This window comes from Zonotrichia albicollis, chromosome 4, assembly GCF_047830755.1.
Source record: "Zonotrichia albicollis isolate bZonAlb1 chromosome 4, bZonAlb1.hap1, whole genome shotgun sequence".
NCBI lineage: Eukaryota > Metazoa > Chordata > Aves > Passeriformes > Passerellidae > Zonotrichia > Zonotrichia albicollis.
The window spans coordinates 54,359,509-54,382,002 of NC_133822.1; the positions used below are offsets into that span (position 1 = coordinate 54,359,509).

General features: G+C 40.1%; 1 protein-coding gene across 1 annotated transcript; it reads left to right on the forward strand.

Moving 5' to 3' along the window:
- Positions 1-565: 565 nt before the first annotated feature.
- Positions 566-22,232, forward strand: DBX2 (developing brain homeobox 2). Its single transcript, XM_074539823.1, has 4 exons — positions 566-1,258; positions 13,068-13,163; positions 17,697-17,884; positions 20,240-22,232. The coding sequence occupies exons 1-4, from the start codon at positions 715-717 to the stop codon at positions 20,561-20,563; spliced, it is 1,152 nt and encodes a 383-aa protein (XP_074395924.1). The 5' UTR covers positions 566-714; the 3' UTR covers positions 20,564-22,232.
- The last annotated feature ends 262 nt before the right edge of the window (positions 22,233-22,494 follow it).

A 22,494-nucleotide genomic window follows, 5' to 3' on the forward strand; every position in this document is an offset into this window, starting at 1 on the left:
CTTCAAAGGATTTTGCAGGGAATATCTTCAAGATTAGACTGGTGAACAGCTGCTTTGAAATAAAAGGATTTCTCTGCAAAAGCAGGAAGATGCTTTCAGGACTTTGGAACAGCATTCAATTTTAACTTTCTGCTTGCATGTTTGAACTGCAAAATGAGACATCTTTTCTATATTACGTGATTTGTAAGCAAATAAAGAAGAATGCATGCCAGGAAGTAGAAATGGACTAAGCTATTCCGGACAAAGAATGTTTATGCCCACACAAAGCTTCGTCCAACATCTCGAAAAAAACATGATTAACAGTACTGTGCTGATCTTAATCAGATTTATTAAGACAAATGCTGAAAATCCAGCGTGCATGTTGTGTGCGGGTAACTAAAGGAAAAAAATAAAAGGCCAGATAAAAATGCCCAGAGGGAGTGAGCTAATGACTATCTTCCCATTACCTCATGGGATCATTAGGTCGACATGATCTCTCCGCGGCCAGCACCGGAGCCGCTTCCCCGCCGGGACGGAGGCCAGCGGCCTTTCCCTGCGCAGGCCGTCCCCCGCACAGGTGCACCCTCAGAGGGAGGCGCGACCCGCCGCCATGTCGGGGCGGGCACGGCGGGACGGCCACCTCAGCTGCCGCCCTGCCCCCTCCCCGGGGGGCTGCCGGGCAAGGCGGCATTGTTGGCCACGTCCATCACTCCTCGTCCCCGGCTGACATAATGAATGCGCTTGGACACACCTTCCAGCCCGGCGGAGAGGCGCCGCGTCTCCACGGACAGCCTCACCGAGCCCTCCGCTCCGCTCCCCGCAGCCCTCGGGGAGGCGCCCCGCCAGCCCGCCCGGCCCCATAGCCCGGCGCCCCGTCCCAGCCCAGTGAGGGGCCGCGGCGGCCGGGCCGGGCTGGGCAGGGCGAGGAGGGTACAAACTCTCGCTATGCTGCCCAGCGCCCTTTACTGGGACCTGGTGGGCTCCTCGGCTCTCCTCAACCTGCCGGCGGCGCCGGGCTTCGGCAACCTGGGCAAAAGTTTCCTCATCGAGAACTTGCTGCGGGCCGGGGCTCCGAGCCCTGCCCAGCTCCGTCCCCTCCCCGCCAACCCCGTGCCCCTCAAGCTGTGCCCCGCGGCGGAACAAATCAACCCCTCAGGGGGTCCCTTCCCGGCAAGATGGGCTTTCCAAGTGCTTAACCCCTCGGCGGCGGACGGCGGCCGCCCGCCAGCGCGGGCCGCGGCGGCGGAGAGAGGCGGCATCTTTCCGCCGGCAGCCACAGGTGAGCGCCGGCCCCTCCCGCGTCCTGCCGCCAGGAGACGGCACCGAGGGGCTCGCCGAGGGCTCGGCCCCGCGCTCCGCACGGCGGACACGGCGGCAGGAGAGGAGCCCGCAGGCGGCGGCGGGACGCCGAGCCCCGGTGGGGCCGTGCGGCGGGGGCTGCGCCCGGGGCTCCGGCCGAGGGTCTCGCCGTGCCGCTGGCACCGGGACGCCGAGGAGCGGGTGGTGCAGGGCGCCGGGCGGCGGCTTCCGAGTGCGGGTGGGCGGCCGGCGCACCTGTGGGTGCAGAGAGCGCGGCAGAACCCCGCGATGGCCGCGCCGGGTGCTGTTAAACGCCCCTAATCGCAGTTCTTTCAGGTCTTGACGGCCCGCAGACTCCAGAGGTGGTAGAAGCTTCGCCGCCAACAGGCGCTCCGGGAATGTCTGAAATTCCAAGTTTTGGGAGGAAGGAGAGCAGTCCCATCTCCTAAGTAGCGATAGCTCGGGAGGCAGCAGCCCATTTCTCTACACGCCCTGCTTTGCGGGACAGCAAGGCGTGGAGGGCCCGGCCCCTCCTGCCTTGGAGGATTAAGCCACGTAGAACAGGCAGTTTTCTGGAAGTTTTTACAAAACCGGGGACGGGGGGAAAATAAAAAAGTTTTAGAGAGGTGTAAAGGTGCGTTATCAGCCCGGTGTCACGCTGAGAGCCAGCGCCCTGCCGGGCGGTGGGGAGCAGCTCGCGGCCGCCGGGGGCCCGCAGGAATCCGTGCCATAGGATTGGAAACAAATAGGTTTCCAAAACCCGTTCGGTTTCTTGAATGTGCCGATTTTCGTATAGATACATTTTGTCTGGGCACGAGCAACATACTTTAAGAAGTGTGTACTTCTGTTAGTCATGGAACTGATTGTAGTCAATTCATTAAATTTGGTATTAGACTCGCTATCTATATAGTATTTTGCTTTTCTATTAGAATGCATAAATTATTCCAATATTATGCGGTATTTTAAGAATTTTTATTTATAGTAGTACAGTTTTAAATGCGTTTAAAATGAAAATCAGACAAGCAGAACTGTATTTATTTAAGTGTTTGAGATGTGAAACCAAAAGGCTTGTTTTGAAAACAGAAGTAATTGTTTTCTTTTCAAACATAATTTTATTTCAATTAGATTCTGCAAACTGTTCTTCAAATTCCAAAGTAGTATTTAATCCTTTAGCATTATGTACTTTAAAGGCAGGAGAGAGTCAAAGTGTACATTAAGGTTTCTGAATACTCCTGACCTCTCAGGTAAGTGGCACCTTAAGCATATCAATTACTTAAACGTATTTAACTAACTATGGCTGGGCCAGGGAACAGGACAAGTATCATCTTCCTGCAATTCAATGAATATTATCCCTGCCTGCCCTTTGCCCTTACCCTGATAAAAAGTTCTGGAGAAAATGCTATATTTATTTGTGGAAAGAGAGAAGACAGCAGATGCCCCAGCACTCTTATTTGCTAGAGGTAAAGGTATTTTGTTGGGTTTTATTTGTTGTTGTTGTTGTTTTAGTTTGTTTGACTGGGTTTTTGTTTGTTTTAAAAAGCTGTAGGTAAATTGCTGCAGAAGTTCCCGAATGCCAAGCTTTGCAAATGTTTGTTTCCAGGATTATTTCTTCTTTTGATTGACCCATAGCAGTAGTTGTGATTTTAATATGTTAGGTCTGCCTAGCGATTTGGAGTCCAGTCCTGTGCTTCTTCTGATTCCACAGCTCCCACAGGTCGTGGCAAAAGCACCAGGCTCTTAGATTTGAGCAGGGAGAAATACTGGTGTTTCCTCATTCATCGTGCACCCAGAAGAAAATTCTCCTGTGACTGTACACTTGTGACAGTGACTTTTATATTCTAACAGGGATCTGTTGATTCTGATTTCACTTGTATGTCTTAAAGTGATGAGGACACTTAGTTGTCTCAACATTCATAAATTTGAGTTGGATTGGAACTGTCTTGCTGAGCCAGTTTGTGGTTTCTAAGGAGTCTCTTGTCTCTAGTGTAGGCGTGTACTGAGGAAACTGTTCAGACCAGACACTGCATTTGTGAGTAGGGCTGGGGTGGTCAGGCTGTGTGTAATGTTTCTTGTTTATACAGTGACAGGGCAAAGGAGCATTTTGGCAGAACAAAAATTTTAGCCTTCAGGGACTAATGAAGATATTTTGACTAAGAATTTGTGCTAGGTAGGGTTTTTTAATTTACTGGGGTTTTTTTGTTTTGTTTTTTTTTTTTTTTTCAAAGAATAAGCTCACATTTGGAACCCCAAAATCACATGGCATTTCGGAAAATCTTTCTTGAAATCTTTCAGAAGATTATTGAAAATGATAATGCAAGATTTTTTTTTTTCAAAAAATCTTTCTGAACTAACAAGTGCTTTGTAGATCATGCAGGGACTAAAAGTTCCCTAATAAACTAGTTTTGCATAAGCCAAGTTTTCTTTTATTTCTTTAATTAAAAAAAATAAAAGAAATTGAAAAACTACCAGACTTTTTGGAAACAGTGTATTACTCATGTTGTCCCAAATTCTGGTGAGGTCACCAGAAGTTCTCAAAAAGAAGGAAGTATAGAATCACACCAGAGACTTAACTGAATAAGCTGAACCTTTTTATATATATCCACAGTACCTACAAAGGGAAGACTTGAAGAAACCACTCCATTTTAGGGTACCTTTTAACATAAAAGTACTAACAAATGTAAATCCTGTATTCTTTCTGTAAATAGGAAAACACTTATCCATGGTTGCAAAAGAGACCAGGTTGGCATTCTTGAGCTGGGCTATCTCATCATGGTAATTTCTCCTTTTGTAACTCCTCAGCAACTGAGTTGTATCAACAAGTTTCCTTCCCATAATTTACAGGTTTCAAAGTATTAGTTGGACTATTTCAAGTGCTTATCTGCATGTGTATTTTACATACATCTCCTACAAAATTATTGTGAATAAAAAAGTGAACAAGAACTCAGGAAGAGTCACACCTTAAATATTACATCATCTAATGAGCATAGTAGAAATATATTTGCTGTCTGTGAAAGTTTAAGTAATCACTTTCCATCACTATATACATTTAAAAAAATTAAATGTAGTCATTGTAGGTGGTTGAAATTCGTTTGGTTTAATTTAAGAAGAACATGAGCAAAGAGCATGTTACATAAAACTTAGGAAAGAAAAGCAGAAGGAGCATTACTGCTATATGATAAACTCATGAGCCTTCTGCAGTGGTATACCAATTTATACTGGCTTGGGATTCCCACAGGCTTTCTTGCACTTCTTCTGAAGCCCCTTTGCTCTGTGCTGTCCTCAATTTCCTCTTGCTAATCTGGGTTTTAGTCCCTTGACTCCAAGCCTATTGTTATATTCTGGATAAATTAGAAGACTTGACAGTTTTCTTCAGTGTTTTCTGACACATAAAAATCGGGGATGAGGATGCTGAGATGCTGTGTCTTGTAGCACAGGTGCTGTAAAGAGGTCCACTTCAAATATTTCCTCATGACTTAGCTTCCAGAAGTATTGGATGGCACTAGAGCTGAGTGACCTCCTTGGGAAATGTGAAGTTACTCTGCTACCTGAAATAATTTTTCTAAATATCTCTGCTCTTCTTAAGCCATTCGTCCAGGAGGAGGTTGACAGGAAGTGCTGTACAGTGTGAATATGGTCATGTGGCAAGAATGTGGCTTTCTGCTTTAATTTTGGCATTTTTTTAGATGAACAGAGAAAGGAAATTGAAAACTGCAGCAAAACAAACAGTGAAATAATTCCATTGTAAAACCTGCTGAGAAATTTATCTTAGGGGATTTTTGCCTAAAGCATCGGAATACAAGAGAGTAGAATGAAGGACAGCAAGCATAACAAAAAAGAAAACAGAAGAACTATATAGTAAATATAAATTGGACTTACAGTAAGCATCTATAGATGTACTTTATACATATCCAGATACATTTGTGCTATCAATGTGTCTTTTCTTTCTGTAACATTTGGATACTTTGCATTTTGATGCAGTTATCATCACATTGAGCCAGTGAGATAGATTTCTGTTGTGTAGAGGAGAAGCTGGAGCAAAACCAAATGAGGTGACTTACCTGACATAATACAGATAACTGGTAGCATTGCAAGGAAATTAAACCAACTCTTCTGCAGGCTAAGTCTCTGGAAAATGATGTCGATTTTTGTCTTCTCAGGTGATGCCACCAATTCTATCTTGAATCAAACATATCTTATTTCCCATATTTAATAAAGTGTCTTGTGTTTCTTTATGACAACCAGGAGACAATTAAATTACTGAAATTTAAGTGATATTTTTTTCTTTAATTTTGGGCCTCTTCTTAGTGAATTAATGCTTATTAATTATTGATTCCAAGCCAACTGGCAGCCGGGGTGTGTCCTCAAGCGACATGTAACACTAGCTTTCAGTAAAATAAAAGACAGGAAAAAGCCCAATGTTTTGTCCTGACTCATCTAACTCGGACAACAAGTTGACTGACAAGTCTTAGGATTTTCTTTTTTAGTTGGTGTTTTCTGGAGATAGAAAGCGTCTTTAAGGTGGGGAGATCTATTTGGCATCCTTTCTTATTCCCTGATTGCCAGGAGCACTGAGACACTGTAACTGTTTTGAAAGTTTGTCTTTGGAAGCAAAGAAGTTTTTGTAAGTATTAGAAATCACAGACTAGCACGTTTCCTGTTTCCAGTTAACTTTGTGAGCCATTTAATAGAATTGGTCTGGAATGCCCAGCGTATTTTAAGAGTGGCTGCAAAATGGCTTTTAAAGGACAAACTGTTGTCCTCATTGTGAGGTTGCCAGAGCTAGACTGGTGCCAGCTACTCTGCAACCCAGCCGCTAGTGTGGCAGTCTGTGCTGGGTGAGGAGTGCGGGCATTGGCTGGACACTGCTCCTTCCTTTGGCTGCTCTCGCCGTGCCGGCTCTCAGAAGGAAGAGGATCCCGAGTATGGTCCTTGGCAAGACTTAGATACCACCTGAAGATCTCAGAGCTGCACTAGGAAGACAAGTGGTGGAGTTTGTACAAAAGAAATTGACTGAGTTGAAACCATGGAATCAGTCATGCCTGCAGTAACTGAATTAACTTCTGTGAAATATATTTTGTACACCAGAAAGAGCTGGTCTTCTGAAATTCTGTAGTATATTGCTCATGTTTTAGAAAACACATGACTGTGGTAAGCATTAATCTCATCAGGCAAACTTAAGTGCAGATTTCAGGTTTTATTGTACTGTGTCTTTATTATTTTCTGTTAAGAAATCCTCCTAAATTTTGGAAGGCGAGTTCTCTGCTTCCTTTGCCCTCTGAAGGTGTTCTGCATTCTTTTGTAAAGCAGCTCTGCAAAATAATTGATGTTTTACATGGTAGTTTTGTGGTCAGTCATGACCCCACAGCAGAAAGGGGAGTTAGGTTTTTTTTTTCCAATTGAAAACAACTGCAGGTATATAAAGCAGTAAGAGGCCATTTCAAATGTCTGTTATGTAGACTGATATTTATAAAATTATACATCCAAATATTTTCAGTAACCTGGACTGTGTTTCTTGAGGTGAGTTGTCACTTTGGAGAAGTGGCCTTTGCTTTTTACTGAAAAGCTTACAAAATTTTTTCATGAGAGGCTGCTTTTGTCTGCAGTTGTAGCACATAATTCTCCTGAGGTATTCTGAATGTGTGTTGAGAATGTTACCTCCTTGTGACTACGTGAATACCTCAAGTTTCAACTTGAAAAGGTATTTCCTTGTACAAATGTAAAAATACTAAACCCCTTATGTTAAAAAAAAAAGAAGAAAGAACTTGCCATGTGTTATTTTTTATTCTAACACTGTTTATATTATCTTGGGACTTTTGTCTGTTTGGAGCTAGCAATACTGCAACAAGTAAAGACTGCTCCAGGTAAAACAAGTTGGCTAATCAGTGCATACCACAGGAGTAAATGGTGCATTTTGGCCTCTTGTACAATTTTGAATTAGTGCTGCAACAATGAAAAACCAGTGAAATATTGACTTGCAGCAGCTGACCTTAATTTTGCCATGCTTTTTGAGGAAATAATTTCTAAGCAAATTGTAATATGTTGAAAATCAAAGAAAATAACTGATGACTTTCTAGCTGAATTTTTACATTTTGAGAGTCTTTATGGCTGTACAGATGATAGTATTCTTTTGATGTTAGCTATGAGGGACAAGAAGAATGTCATGGCAATTCAGCTGTTTAATAAAAAGTAGGTGTCTTGTCTAAGCTGTAGTCAATAGAGAGAGATGCCTCCAGAGACACCTTCTGTGTCTGTTTTAAGGTGATGAATTGTTATGTAGAGCTACTTCTCTCTTCTCATTGTCTGAACAGGAGGCCCAGACAAGGAGCTTGGGCAAGACCCTGAACTTTTAGACAGAGAACTGACAGCGATGCCTGTTTGGACGAGAAATGATAGTCATAAAGTGCTGAGGCACACTAGTACATGGGCATCCTGAGGAAGGACAAAGCCAGAAAAAAGTTGTAAATCCACAGGTAGATTCCCATCTTCTCAATAGTGAGGCTGTGTAGGAGGCATGGAGAGGGTAAAAGCCACTTTTACTGCTGACATCAGGGTACCCATGGAGTCCTTGGCAAACATTGAAGAGTTTGGTTGTTGCTTTGGGTTGTACAGGTGAGATCTGACCATGTATTGTCACCAGCCTCAGGCTGGTGTATTTCCTCAGGTGGTGAAAATCATGTACAACAAATTACAACATAATAATTAGGCATGTGAATGATGCCTCTGAAAACTGACAGTGATTAGTGTGGTTTCAGATAATCTGCACTGTGATGCTCTTGGCCATTACATTGCTGTAGATGTAAGTGATGATTATGCTGTTAGCACATTTCAAGCCCATTTTGGGGGCTGCTCTGCCAATTTTTGAAAGCCCCACCATGACCCAACATAAAAATGTAAGCCCACTCATTGCATCCATATTTTGTGTAGGAATTAAAAACATATATATTTAGAACTTTAAAACTCTTTCTCTGAATGTTTGGCAGGTTTTAAAACCTGATCTGTGGATGCTACTCTGCTTTACCCATTTGGCTTGACTTCCTTTGAACATTCATGTGGTTGTGTTTTACAGGAATAAATAGGAAGCAAATGGTAACTTTGGGAGTGCAGGAAAGCCAGTTCTGCATGATTCTTCAACACAGGCTCTCGCAGGAAGTTTTTCCACTTCCATGTGATGGCAGTTGCTTTTGGGTGGGATATGGCAGTGGCTGCTGGTTTGTTCTTGCAGTTGGATTGAAATGCTTTGAGGCTGCACAACTGTCTAAAGACAGTTAACTGCTAGGGAAAGAGCAGTGACTCACCATGAGGTCCAGGGCTTGTGGTTTGCGAGCAGAAATGCAGCTCAGCTGGATCACTAAGCTGGCAGAGCTACTGCTGGACTGTTTTCAGGGAACTCTTCATTACATGACACTTCCCTGCAGCTTTGCAAAAGCCTGCTTTAAATATTTCCAAGAATGGATGTAAGTAGGAAATTCCAGTTGTTCCCATAACCATCCAAAGTTCTCAGATGAAATATGATAGTTTTACTGATAATATATTTAAGTTTCCTGCAAGGGCTGGAACCTAGGCATCATGGTGGAAAGCAGTTCATGTGGACTTAGCATGTTTGGAGAATTGAAGTGTTCATGCATCTTGAGGTTTCTCTGCTTCTGTTGTTAGTTTTGTTAGCTGGCTCTAGGCAGTTTTCTGAATAATCTTTTTGGAGGTGTTCCAGCTCTCTTCACAGGCTTATACCACATTTTTATCAGTTATCTTTAAAACCCCCAACAGACTAGCAGCCTGTGCAGTGAAGGATCCTGTGTGGATAATACCAGAAGTTTACCATCAGTTTCACTATCCCTTAATAGCCATTTTTCCTTCACCCCTTCCCACTTTCCCGATGGCTGTTAGCCTACACTCTTTGCTGAATTATTTCACAACAGTAGAATTAGAAAGAGTAAACAGTTTCCTTAATATTAAGCCATTTTCAAAGTTGCATAACTGAGCTGGACTGTATTTAGGAGCCTTACTCTCAAAATGATAGATAGTTGGAAGGAAAACTTCTGATCCCATTGTCAGTATGACTTTTTCTAATGGAAGGGCTTTTGAATTTATAATATTTTCAGACCAGACAGTGTCTTTTAAAATATCTTTTAGTATCTGAAATGCTTTCTGACTTTTAGTACTAGATAAGCTTGAGGTCTGTTTACATGTTTAGTATTATTTTATTTTCTGTAAAATGATTTCTGTTCACTACAATAAATGTAGTGAATGCTATTACTAGAATTTGCATACAGCACCAGTGTCAAAAGTATTTGTTTTATGAAAAACCCCCATAACCTAGGTATTTAATACTTTCGTATATATGATCCGATACATTTTCTTTTAAGGCATATAATACAGGTTTTGGAGTGCCAAAAGGCACTTACACTTTGATACTTTTTATGCATGTGTGAAGCTAAACCTGTAAAGACTGAGTCTTGTGAAACAATTCCACACAGTCTTGGTTTTATAAAATGAAGATACAAAGCAGAAAAAGGCTTAAGTGTCCTGAATACAAATTATTAGGATTTTGCCCCTGCTTTAAGTTCCTATATATCTCTGGGAGCAACAGCTGCCTTTTGGTTACTGTGTACCTCATTCTGGCCAAAAAATGGCATAATTAATATTCTGAAATCTCAGCAATTTTCAGCCTTATGTGAACAGCAAAGAATGTTTGCTTTAGGTCTCTTAATCAACAGATATTGATAGAGTTGCTATGATGTATGTGAAAAGAAAATAATAGGTAGTGCTTCCTCTGTATTGTTCTCAAAACTGTATTATGTCATTTCTTCAGGTACAATTTCAGCATAATTCTAGGCAATTTTAATTCTGTTAATGGAGTTTCATGCAGGTAGTGGAAGCCATTTAATGTGATGAACTGTGTTGTTTTTATCAAAGATAAAAAATATAAGTGCATATATTTATATATACTGGTATGAAATATTAGGATATGTTGAAGCGTTAACATTTTTCTGCATGCAGAACTGCCAAGAGAGAGTTGAGTATCCCTGTATTATGTCACATTGTTTTTACTGATATAACTCTGCAGAACTGCTGCACATTGGTTTGAGTGCAACAGCTTCAGTAGATGAAGGGGTGTAGTTTCATGTATGTAATGTAGAATTCACCTGTGCATCAGTATAGCTGCAGCACATTAAAAAAGGTTACAAACTGGACATATGTGTTGGCTATAGGCATAGAGAGACATCATGGCATTGTTTTTTACTCAGGATCTGGACTAAATATTGAGAAGTGAGCTCAAGAACCTCTTTGTTCCAAGTAGGATTTGAGGATTTCACCTGCATCTTACTTCTTAAGTAAATATTCTGCTTCATAGAGATACGTGCCCGGCAGGCAAAAAAAGCAGCAGTTGGTTGAAAGAATTAAGTAAAATGCCCAGGTAAACCAGACTCCTGATTTCCATCAACTTGAGCAGAATTAGGATCAAGATCTCTTCTGTTTGCATCATAGTACTGTGCTACTCTATTAAATCATTGTCAGCAACTTCCATGGAAATATATTGCTTGCTTGGAGTTTGCTTAAGCAAACAATTTGCTTAAGTTTTTACTGTGATCCATCTTCAGACATTTATGCTTGCAGCTTACTTGTCGAGAGATGTAGTGAGTGGAGGAAACTGTCCTTTCCTATTCCTGTCATTACTTGCAGGAACATGCTCTCTATCTGAGTCAGTATCTTGTTCAATTTTGATTTAGCCAGGTGTCTTCTGCTTTTATCACATGCCATTATGAACCCCACATTATCAAAACAGAGCAAGGAACTGGACAGAGTTAAGAAACTCCAAGAGGGAATATCAAGGGCAGGATAACATGTCTGACAAAAATTGTGTGGCATAAATAAGGTGCTGGAGCAATGCTTGGAGGGAATAGGACATTATGGCAGCCAAGGAATACCCAAGGCCTTTAAGAAGAAAGCAAAGGAATGGAGTGTGCCATCTTCTGTATTCTAAGTTATATTTTCAGAGGTGGAGAGTTTTGCTTGACTGTAAGGGAAATGTGATAAAAGCACAAGGAATGAGTCTACCAAGGAAGGGAGGAAAAGCTCCTTCACCTGAGAGTCTGGGAGTTTCAGAGGATAAAATATACTGTCAATGACGAGCTCGAATGTCCAGGAGGTTGGCTGATATTTATCTTCTACAGCTCCTGTGCTTTTTGTGTCACTCAGATTCTTTCCAGCTTACACACTTCACCAGTTGCATTGAAACCCTTTGGATACATGGGATAGGTAGGATTTGGCTGCATGTTCTTGATGATTTTAAGTTTCTAAGGACGTGTTCCACATTTGGTGGTCTTGTGTGGAAAAGAACCTTTAGAATGCTAATGCCTGGTGTAAATCATTCTTTTTTTAAATGTTTTTCAAGTATATGCCTCAAAACCAGACAGTTAATTTGTATTTCATTAGAAACAGCAGAATTTCAATAGAAAGCTGTACCACTAAAATGTTTATCAGCCAGCAATTGCAAGTTAATACTTTAAAAAATGTTTAGAGTTAGACTTCTGTAGAAATAAATTTTTTACTCTGGGATAACAGCAAATTTAAGGGTCAGGAAACTTATTTTGAGGTCCTAATACACACTTGGAAAATTAATGTTGAATTATCTTTATTTTTAATTGCAGTTGAAAAACTTTTAACTAGCAGCGTGGCTTAGATACATGTATCTATTTACCTTTCTTTTTGATTGTTGATTTCTTTTATTTTTTTTTACCCAAGTCTGCAGTTACTTTTTTTTATTTTAATTTTTTTCTGGAGATTTGGACAACTATAGTACGGGCTCTAGAGCCACTTATTTTGTGCCTAAACCAAAACACGAAAGTGACATAGATGTTTTGATGCTGATCACATTTTATAAGTGTTCAGTTCTAGCAATGATGTATCTTTTTCAAAACAAAAAAAATATCCCAGGTTTCATAGTTGACTAGAACAAGCAGAAATTGATAGGTAATTAAGATTAATGGAAAATCCCATGAGCCTTATAGAAAAAATAAAGGGGATAAATAAATAATGAAGAGCTTTCCATGATTTGGAAGCTCTTTTTAGATATAAGAGACTGCAATTAAAAAAAATCTGTAAAAATTTACCAAATATTACCTAATACTGTGAGTTGACTTTGCAGATTTTTTTTGTTGTATCAAGCAGAGCCTTCAGCAAGTGGTTTATTTAAATTTCAAGCACTTGCCCAGCAAGACTAAGTTGACAGTCAGAGAAACAGAATCAGGCTCTGTAGTATGTGCCTGTAGAGCTCAGCTGTTTCATCTCATGGCATTTTATAAATTTTATTCCTAAAGGTTTCTTGTTGAGGACATTATTGGTTTGAGTGCTGTTAACAGCATCGGAGTTCCAGCTGATTTTTTTTTTTTGTAAGATGACATGCTTGCTAGAGTTATTTTAAATAACTTTCAGATTCATTATACTCATTATTTCAACAACATATTATTGAAACAATATGTTCAATACCAATATTTAGGAAAACTGCCATAATTACAGCAATTACAGAAGGAAATTTCTATTCTTTAGAGCTTCATTCTTATAGGGAGAGTTTTGCATATTATAGCTAAGCTACACATGTAAAATAACCTTGCTAAATTAAAGAGCAATTACTTGGTTTATCATTGTTTGCCTTAAAAATATCACCATGTTGAAAAAAGGAAAAAGAACTTGTGGGGCAGGACTTTACACACTGACTTTTTGGAGGACTGTTGTTATGAATATCACCTAAGCTCAATGGATAATCAATTAGATCTATGCTTTCTTTGCAGCTCTTTCCAAACACTTTTTTCTCCGAGCCCCACCATTCTACTCAGCATGCTGCGGTGGGTCCTGTCAGCACCCTGCATCCCCCACTGCTTTTCCAAGTAAGTTTTTATGCTTCATCAGTAATGCTTGAGTTATTCTGTAAACCAAAGCAGCAGGATTTAATGTGTTCTGGAAAACTAATTGGTGATGCAATGGCAGCAGCTAATTCCTTAGTAAAATCACAGCAATCCTATTCAGAGGGTTTCCAAAGATTTATCAAACTTAAGTACACTGAGCAATTGTGAGAGGTTTCTAATGGCATTGAGACACCCAGACAGGGCTAACCTAAGAAAGTGCCTTGTTTTCAGTTTGCTGGAAACAATTCTTTAAAATCAGTAACTCTTTAAAAAATCAGTGTCAATAAACATTTGCAAATAAGAAAAGAGCTGGAGGATTGTAAAATGCGTGCTGCATTTTAATGTTTGTTAGGGGTGTAGATTATGATTCAGGAAGCTTTAGCATTATTTAAATACAACAGTCATTCTTTTTGTAGTAGTCAAATGTGTGCACATGTTTAATTTTGTTTCTCTTTTTAATTATAATGTAAAAAATTGAAGAAGTATGTTAAAGAGAATTTTGACAAGTGTTCACTATCCGTTCAGGATTAAGAATCCATTTAATCCAAAACTAAATTTAACCTTGATTGGGAAGATTGCAAGCCAAAGTTGTAAGAATGGACAGTCATGATTTTATGCTTTTGGCTCAGGAATGAAAACAGAAGGGGCATTCCCTCTTTCTTCAAAACAGAAAGAAAAGCACAAATTTCTTGTCAAATCCAAATGAAAAGTAGCACTTATATGTGCTCTGGCATATACTTTTTTATCACAGTTGCATTCAAACCATTCCTGACTAAAGTGCATGCTTTTTATGAATGTTTCAGGAGGGCAGTTGCTAAGTTGAATGATTCTTGACAAGTGAGGCAGCAAATGCTGGCAGTTTAATGAGCTGCAAGTTTCTGAGCACCTCTTTAGGGGGCTGACACTTTCCCACAGAGCGTTTTACATGGCCTCGGCTCTCCCACAATGGCTGACAGCACCATGACCAATCACCACTTTCACTTTACTCATCCACACGCGACCTCACCACAATTTTTCACTGTGCAGATGAACTTTAGGAACCATTTCACATTGAAAAGGCCTGGGCAAGGGTCAGTTGCCCTTTTGTATGGCCATAAAGCAATACTCTATGTGCCAGTCTTTTCTCCTGTCTCACATTCCAAGAGATTTTCTGGACACCATTTAAAGCACTTGACTGAAAAATAAAGCAGTGAATGAAACTGACTTTTATAGACTCATTCTAGCTCATCTTCCCATATAACCCTGTCTACCTGAAAAGGGATTTAGTGGATGAGCTGAGTGTATACAGGGACTTGCTGAATACATAGGCCCATTATCAACTGTGGGGATTGTTTATTAACCAGGACTGATACACTACTATTTTGGAAGTGACCTATTAATTGTCCATTTAACTAGAATGTATTGAATTCTAATGAAAAAATGGAAACCATGACTAAAGCTTTTACTTGCTCCTTCAAGGTGGTCTCTGCCATGAAGGCAAATGAAGATTGTTCCACAGATTAAGGGGACATTTATCACAATATATTAGGATACAAAGGAAAGACTTAACAAAAATCAAATCAGTAACATAGAAAATAGTTGGTCACATTTATGTGAGCAGAGCACTAAACCTGCTGCATGTTCAGAGTGACGAGCTGCAAACGGACATATTTAACTTTGCTGGAATTGTTGAAATGTATAAATGACTGCCTCTCCTGCTGCACTGAAAAGGTCTATAATCCGCAAACTGAAATTGAGTTTTTGTGTAACAGTTGGAGTGCATTTTAGAATATGGCTTATTTAAAAAAAATTCTCCAGGCTACTCAGTTGGTGGTAGGTTTCAGATATTTTGTTCTATAGGCTGTTTGTTAATGCTTCTGAGCATTCTGCTCATATTAAATTTTGTTCAGTTAATCTTTTAAAATCCATCACATATTGTGCCTTAGAGTGTAAAGATGCCTCACTATTAGTCTAATATAGGTGTTAAGCTGGACCCTACATACTGCCTGAACTGGAATTAATTGGTGCCTTGAGGCTCCAGCAGGAGGTTGTTTCCTTGCTGATTGACTGTTAACAACCAGCCAGGCAAGACAAATTTTAAGGGGTCACATAATTTGGCGTCCTCTGTCCTTGGCTGACAACTCCATTGTGGAGCGGAGGCCGGGAGGCGAGGACCAGCCCTGTTACGCCTCTTCCCTTGCTGGTGTCTCTCATCCCACCATGGGGAGGAGAGAAGATACCAGTTCTGCTGCTGGCTCAGACTGTACCTTCCACTAAACCTGAGAATGCTGACAATTCAGCAGAAACTACTCAGAGGCTACCTGGAAAAAGGTACCTAAATTCACAAAGTTTGAGAAGAAAGAGAAAACGTGCATGAGGAGGGAAGGCTCCCAGCTTGCTCCCAGTTTTGTAGGTGTGATTAGAGCATGCAGTGGGGGTTATGAATAGGCTCTGCAGTCCCCAGAGAAATATCAGCCTGGCTTGCCCTTCCATTGTGGTATTTTTACTTTTGTTCTGCAGATGGTTTATTGTGATTTGGATAAAGTCTGACTGTGTATCATATCACTGAGTAATAAATATCAGGACATTAACCAGTAGCTTATGATTTTTGTATCTGGTCTTAGATATAATTTTGAAAATTGAAGTACATATGTATAAATTAAGTATTATTTATACTGTAACATTGCAAATCATAATAATTCTTTTTTACCACATGCTGTTATGAGTGCCAAATAAAAACATCTTGATTTCTTGACATGAAAAGTTCAAGAAAAGAATTGACAGAATGCAATGGGCTCTAAATCAGTGATGTTTCACAGGGGTAGTTTTATTTTAGGGAATAATCATTGCACACTTGCTCAGCTTCTGATGCTCTGCTCTACTGGTCAGAGTTGGAAGCAGGATGCAGGGGCAGTGTAAGTAATATCAATATCATGTGTTACTAGTAATACATGGCTACAAAAGTGTTTAGTCAACTTTGCAAGACATACAGATATACACTTCAGTTTCTCATCATTATATTACAATACCCTCAATATATGTGTGTTTGTTTTTCTGTGGGTATTTAAAGATACATATACCCATGTGTATGTATGTATAATATACTGGGGTTGAAATGTGGTGTAGCCCCAAGGACAGTTTGTGGAAGCTGCATCTGGATTTCATTAGTATTTTCAAGGGCACTATATCAATTGAAAAAATGTATGTCATTTCCCTCCCACCCCATTACAGCTGACTAGAATAGATAGACTTCTACACAAAAAAAAAAAAAGTTTAGTATTTTAGAAAATCTGATTTTCAGGGAGGATTTGCTTTTGGCTTTGATATGAAAATGGTCACATCCTTTGTAGGAATTGAGCAGCAGCACACCTTTGCTGCTGCTGTAACTATAAACTGGGAGGGCAGTCTAGGACTGTGGACTTGAGAAAGTGGTGGGCAGCAGGAGGGCAGCTTGCATCTGAATTCCCACTCCTACAGCAAGATTGTAGGTGCCAGTGGCTGTACAGCCATGGCATGGGTTTCTGAGCCAAAGTGCAGCTGTTTCGTGGCCTGCTTGCTTCTCCCTAATAATCGCATGCCCTGCTTGATGATGGCTTTATTCAAATGATCCCTTCTCCTGCTTCCTGAGTATTTGAGGAAGGTGGGTGCACTGGAAGCATATGAAGCCTGACCAAGTACTGCTTCTCATACACCATATCTTTCTAGGAGAGAGGGAGCATGGGAAAGCACTATGGCTTTAGGTTTTATTGGGTGTGAGGAACACGAGAGATTTATCTTGGGGTTTCTGTGCGCTTTGTGTAAACAGTTCTACTTCTTCACTGCAGCTCTGTCCCCCAGCTTTGAGGCTGTTTTCCAGGGTAGGGCTCCCTCTAGGCGTGCATTTAGGGGATGTGATTCGATACACTGAAAGCTGCCCTCCCAGGACTTGCTATGAGATGTCAAAGGATTAGAAACCAGGCTGAAAGAAGTAAGTCCAGGTACTCTCCAAATCCTCTAATATAAAAATTGCTGTGGTTTCCATAATAACTAAGTGAATGACCAGGGATTTTCTGAGAAATAGATCACTCTGAAACTCTTTCATTAGTTAAAAAAAAAAAAAATAGAGGGAAGCCTACTTTGTTTCTTTGAATCACTATTACAGATCACTTTTATCTCATTTTACATTCCACACAAGGAGTAAATAAAGTCATAGGAAAACTTGTTGCAGTTTACTCAGTGGTGATGACAGGCAAAGAAAAGTTCCCCCCTGACTATATTTGAATTTTGCAGTAGCATGGGCTCTGTCCTAATATTCCTCTATGGACTCATCTGATTTTCTTTGTACCATGTCAGGGGGAGACTCGTGACTACTGACGACACCTCTATATCCAAGTGAGGATTTAATCCTTAATGAACATGGCTGAAGCATTACAACACACTTATAACACCAACAAATCAAAAGTGGGACAAGAGTCTGCAACCATTATAATGAACAGCACTTAATAGTTCTCTGATATATGCTAGATGTTTTGGAAAATTCTCATCTATTTCCAACAGGGGAGGAAAGTGTGCTGCCTCTTCTGACCCAGGAGTCTAACTCCAAATCCCGGAGAGGCATATTAAGAAGAGCTGTCTTTTCTGAAGACCAGAGGAAAGCTTTGGAGAAAATGTTCCAGAAGCAGAAGTATATTAGTAAAACAGACAGGAAGAAACTGGCCCTTAACCTGGGTCTAAAGGAGTCTCAGGTAAGAAATGTACTTTTGGGGGAGAGATCTTTAAAATTACTTTGAAGGAGGAAAACTGAACAGTGCAGGGGCAGCCCTGAGCTCTTTTACCTGCAAAGACCTCAGTAAACCAATGGCACTTTAAACTCGGGAGTACTTCAACAGTTTCCTGGTTTATTTTCTGTTTGTGTACATTCAAAACTTGATGGCTCCATTTTCACACAAAGAAACATGACCTCTGTGTTTCATTTCTAACTCCCTTTTTTTTGCTGTCTGACAGAGCTCCCTTGGAAGCTTTGGGGTAGGGAACTATGCTCCATCCCTGTGCTCTAAAGGCAAAAACATGAGAGCATAGATCATTCCTTCACCCTTTGCACTCACAGATGAACAACTAGGGACAATGCAGTCAACAGCACTTCCTCTGGAACTGTTCTGCAGCAGACAGTCAACCATCCCTATGGAATGACACTTGACTGCACAAAGAAAGATATTTTTAGAGCTGAGAGATACCATAAGAAATAAAGCTTTGCAGGATGACCTGCTAAAACACTCCCACTTTACTTGCCAATTCCCATTTCATGGGATTTTTTGCATGAGTCTGAGTTGGTCTGCTGCAGGATTTTAGAGTTTAGCTGAGGGTCTAATGCCTCCAGTTAGGTGTTGTGCCTGAACAACTACATTAATAGTGGTGCTGAGCAGCAGTGGCACAATCGGGAATCTTTGGGCCCTCGCCTATCTGCAGATAAAAACCTAGGAAAAATGCCTGGCTTGAAGAGCACAAAATCTGAAAGAAGCTGGGAGGAAAAAGTTTGTGAGGGCATGTAACAGCAGAAAATTAACATGGTAGCTGCTGACAGGTAGGATCTGAAGGTGCTGGAGTAGATGCAGCCCTCAAGATTGCAGCTGAAATACTGAGACGTGACAGTACAATTTTGTGTCTTTGAATGCAGGAAGATTGAAAGTGCTTAAGATACATGTGCAGAAGCTATCTTGGGGACAGAAAAGCCTGAGAGTGGTGATGAGAGCTCTTGTCATCTCTGTCTTGGAGATTTTCAGAACTTGAAAAGGCTCTCAACAGTTTGATCTAACTTTGCAGTTGGCTCTAGTTTGCACAGGAGGTTGGATCTGGTGATCTGTGCTGGTTCCTTGCAACCTAATGACTCAGGCACTGTTGCAAGCACCGCAACAATAAACACAACAGCGGAGTGTTGTGTTTCTCAGTGTGATGTACAGAACTGTAATCTCTGCAGTAAAACTATTGCAATCAAAACGTGCAATTGCACTCACCAGTGTGCTGCCTAAAGTATTTCCCAAAATGTAGTCAAATTCCTAGTATTACAGTTATTTCCTTGAGATTACTTTCTGTGCTCATGTTATTCAAGAGCTTGGGTGTGTAAAAAATAATGTAATGATACATAGATAACCACTACCACTACAAGAATATAATTTTGTGATAGTGACAGACCAGATGATATTAGTTTCTTTTTTTATACCCCCCATGAAAGGAAGAGAAGTTGCTGTGAAGGTTACTTCTTCAATTTTCTGATCAGTTGTGGTGGAGGAACAGTACCTGTCATCTAAGACAATGATTCTCATACCTTTGTCTTCATATCAAGTATCTGAATACTAGACTTAAATGCAAATATTTAAGGGAAAAGAGAACCTAATCTGTATAATTTGATTGATCACCCTTACCTTTCTTCTCTTCATGTAAAACCAGTTCCTGGTTGTATACTCCCCCAAGCTTTCCCCAGCATTTCATAAATGCCTTTGAATGCTTGTTTTAAGAATTGCAACTCGAAGTTTTTGAAAAGTTGATTTTATCTCAAAATCACATGGGTTCTAGGCAACTCCTGGAAAACTGTAGTCAGGCAGGCAAAATGTCTCTAAATTCTCAATCCTGTCTCCTATGTCACAATACACTTTTCTGTATGGCCAAGCTGATTTTAGCTATGTTTGTGAAGGGAACAGTCATGCTTCTTACAGCCTCTGCTTAATAGAGGCCCTCATACCACCAGTTTTATCACTTAGTTTTCTTAATGATTATACTAATTTTCTCTGGGAATTCTCTTCTGCCAAGAAGGATATTGCTTGTAGGAAGCTTTTCTATCCCTAGCCATTGGGCTGTCCATTTTCCTCTCTAAGCTAAGTAATTTATTGTAGGTGGTGAAAGTCAAGGCGAATATTTGTATTTGTTCCAGGTGTAGTAAATAGTGATGGGAAAATCCTCAGATAATATCAGTCAGCTGGCTTCACTGGTTCTCTACTGTGATAACAAATAATGAAACTAAGAGGATGGAAAGGAAAAAACCACTTGTTAGGGCAAAGTTGTTTAAAGCAAAGAATAATAATAAACTCTCGTTAATTTGCAAACAGGTGAAAATCTGGTTTCAGAATCGAAGGATGAAATGGCGAAACTCCAAAGAAAAAGAAGTGCTTTCTAACAGGTGCCTCCAAGAAGAAGGTCTTCAGGAGAACTACCTCTCACGATCCACCATGAATTTTACCTCTCCATGCCCATCTGTGTGGGAAATGTCAGAAGAGCGGGCAAGTCCAAGGTGGAGGGAGAATTCTCCAGGAAATTCTGAAAGACTGACTACTGCACAACCACCTCCAAGAGCAAATTCATTGCAGAGCCCACTCTATTTGTATCCTGACCAAGACACTGCAAACAAGGCATCATCAAGTGTAAGAGAGTAGGGGCTGTTTGTAAGTGGAGTGGAAGAGTGCAGGCTTCAAATGAGCAGTCTTTTAAGATTAACAATATTTGAACATTGTAAAGCTAACTAGTTTATGCTTCAAAAATATGCTAAAGTCTAACACCATTAAAATTACAAACAACTAATGACTAAAGAAGTATTCTTCAATATTCAGTTTTTTCTTGTGTCTTTTCCACTCTTATACTGACCTTAAAAGTAAAATAGCAACGGATGGTAAGTAAAATGAAGTGAAGAACATGAATCTGAATTTGTGCTCTGATTTATACATCTGCACTGTATGTGATGCTAGTTAAAAATACACTAATAGAGAATCACTTTTATCTCTCATTGTAGTCAGACCAATTAATTTCTTCTGTGCATGAGATAAAAAGAGCTCTTCTGTCAAGACAATAAGGGGTTTTGGGTTCTTTTAGAAATTCATGAAGTAACACAGTAGATTCATATGGACAAATACAAGCATTTTGGTGTGTTTTCTCCATCTGTCTTCACCTATGTCAGTATTCAATTAGCTTTAAATAGTCACAGGTCAACCGACAACCTCGGTAAAGTTATGCAATATTAAAAGGCAACCAACCTAAAATGTTCCATGTTTAAGTAACACTGATGAGTGCGTGTACTGGAAAGTGCAGTTCACTGGCTTCTGTCTTTCTGTCCATGCATGAATCTACTAGCATTCTTAACTTTGAATTGCGGTGTCTTTTTTTTTGGCTGTTGGTAGAATCTTTTGTATTTCAAAACTGCAATGACAGTGTGCAGAATTGTAGCCAAAAATGCACTAAACAACAGACCCATAACTGGAAAAATTGCTACTACAGCCAGTTCAGAAAATTACTTATGGAGATGATGTACCAATAGTAGCATTATTCCTGGCTTATTGCTGTTTAAACTGGTGCCATTAAGGACGAATTAGCATATATCTGTATCAAAGACAGGACAGTATTCTTTGTAATACAAGTTGCCTTGAATATTATTAAAGCTACTTAAAATTATTTTCTTGCTTAATCCAATTTAAGGAGGTCAGCATATGAATTTAGGTGTATCTTTCTTTGTTTTATTTGCAAATTTTTATAGCTAAAAATGGGAGCATAGCATTCATTTTCTTTTTCATACATTTATGGATGCCTTTGTTGAGAAGAGAGACTAAAGATATTTTATGTTACAGGCAAAACCTTATGGACCACATTATAGGTTTTATAGGGACTATTTTCTTTCTGTTGATACATTTTATAGGCAAAAGATTATGATAATCTAGTCTGGCTTTTCTTATCATATATGCCTTGAATGTTTCTGATTATTCTGATTATACTTGCCTTGAGCTTCAGATATTTTGAACTGTATTGTACATCTTCCAACCGTGCAATTGTTGTAGAGTAAGTTGTTATTTAATGTTTTACCTTTTGATAGATGATTTACTATTCCCCTTGTTACATTGTATTATCTGGGAGGTGAAGTTTGGATACATCTGCAGCTAAAAAACTTGAGATTGCAATGATGATCCTTGTATCATTTATGCACGATAAGGTGGGTTTTGTATCTTGCCTTGTGCATATCCTGCTGTCTCAGTGGCCAAATATGTAATCCTAGTTTTTGCATTATGTGGCATTCCTTGCATGTCATTTCCTCTGCTTGATTTAAAGAAAAAAAACAAATTACAGAAGAATTAAGAAGTTATCTCTTCCTGCACTTACAAATCTTCATTAGTGTAAGCTGCCTCAACACCTACCCTCAGAAAGCCCTTGAACACATGTTATATACTGGTCAGTAATGAGAGGAGTTTATTCCTCTCTTGCAATTGAAATCCCGAAACCAACTTAGATTGTGCAAGAAGAATTTGGTGGGTAGGAGAACAGACAGATTGTGTACACATGGGGATGAATTTGGTGTTGAAATCCTGTCCTGTTTGACCAGCTC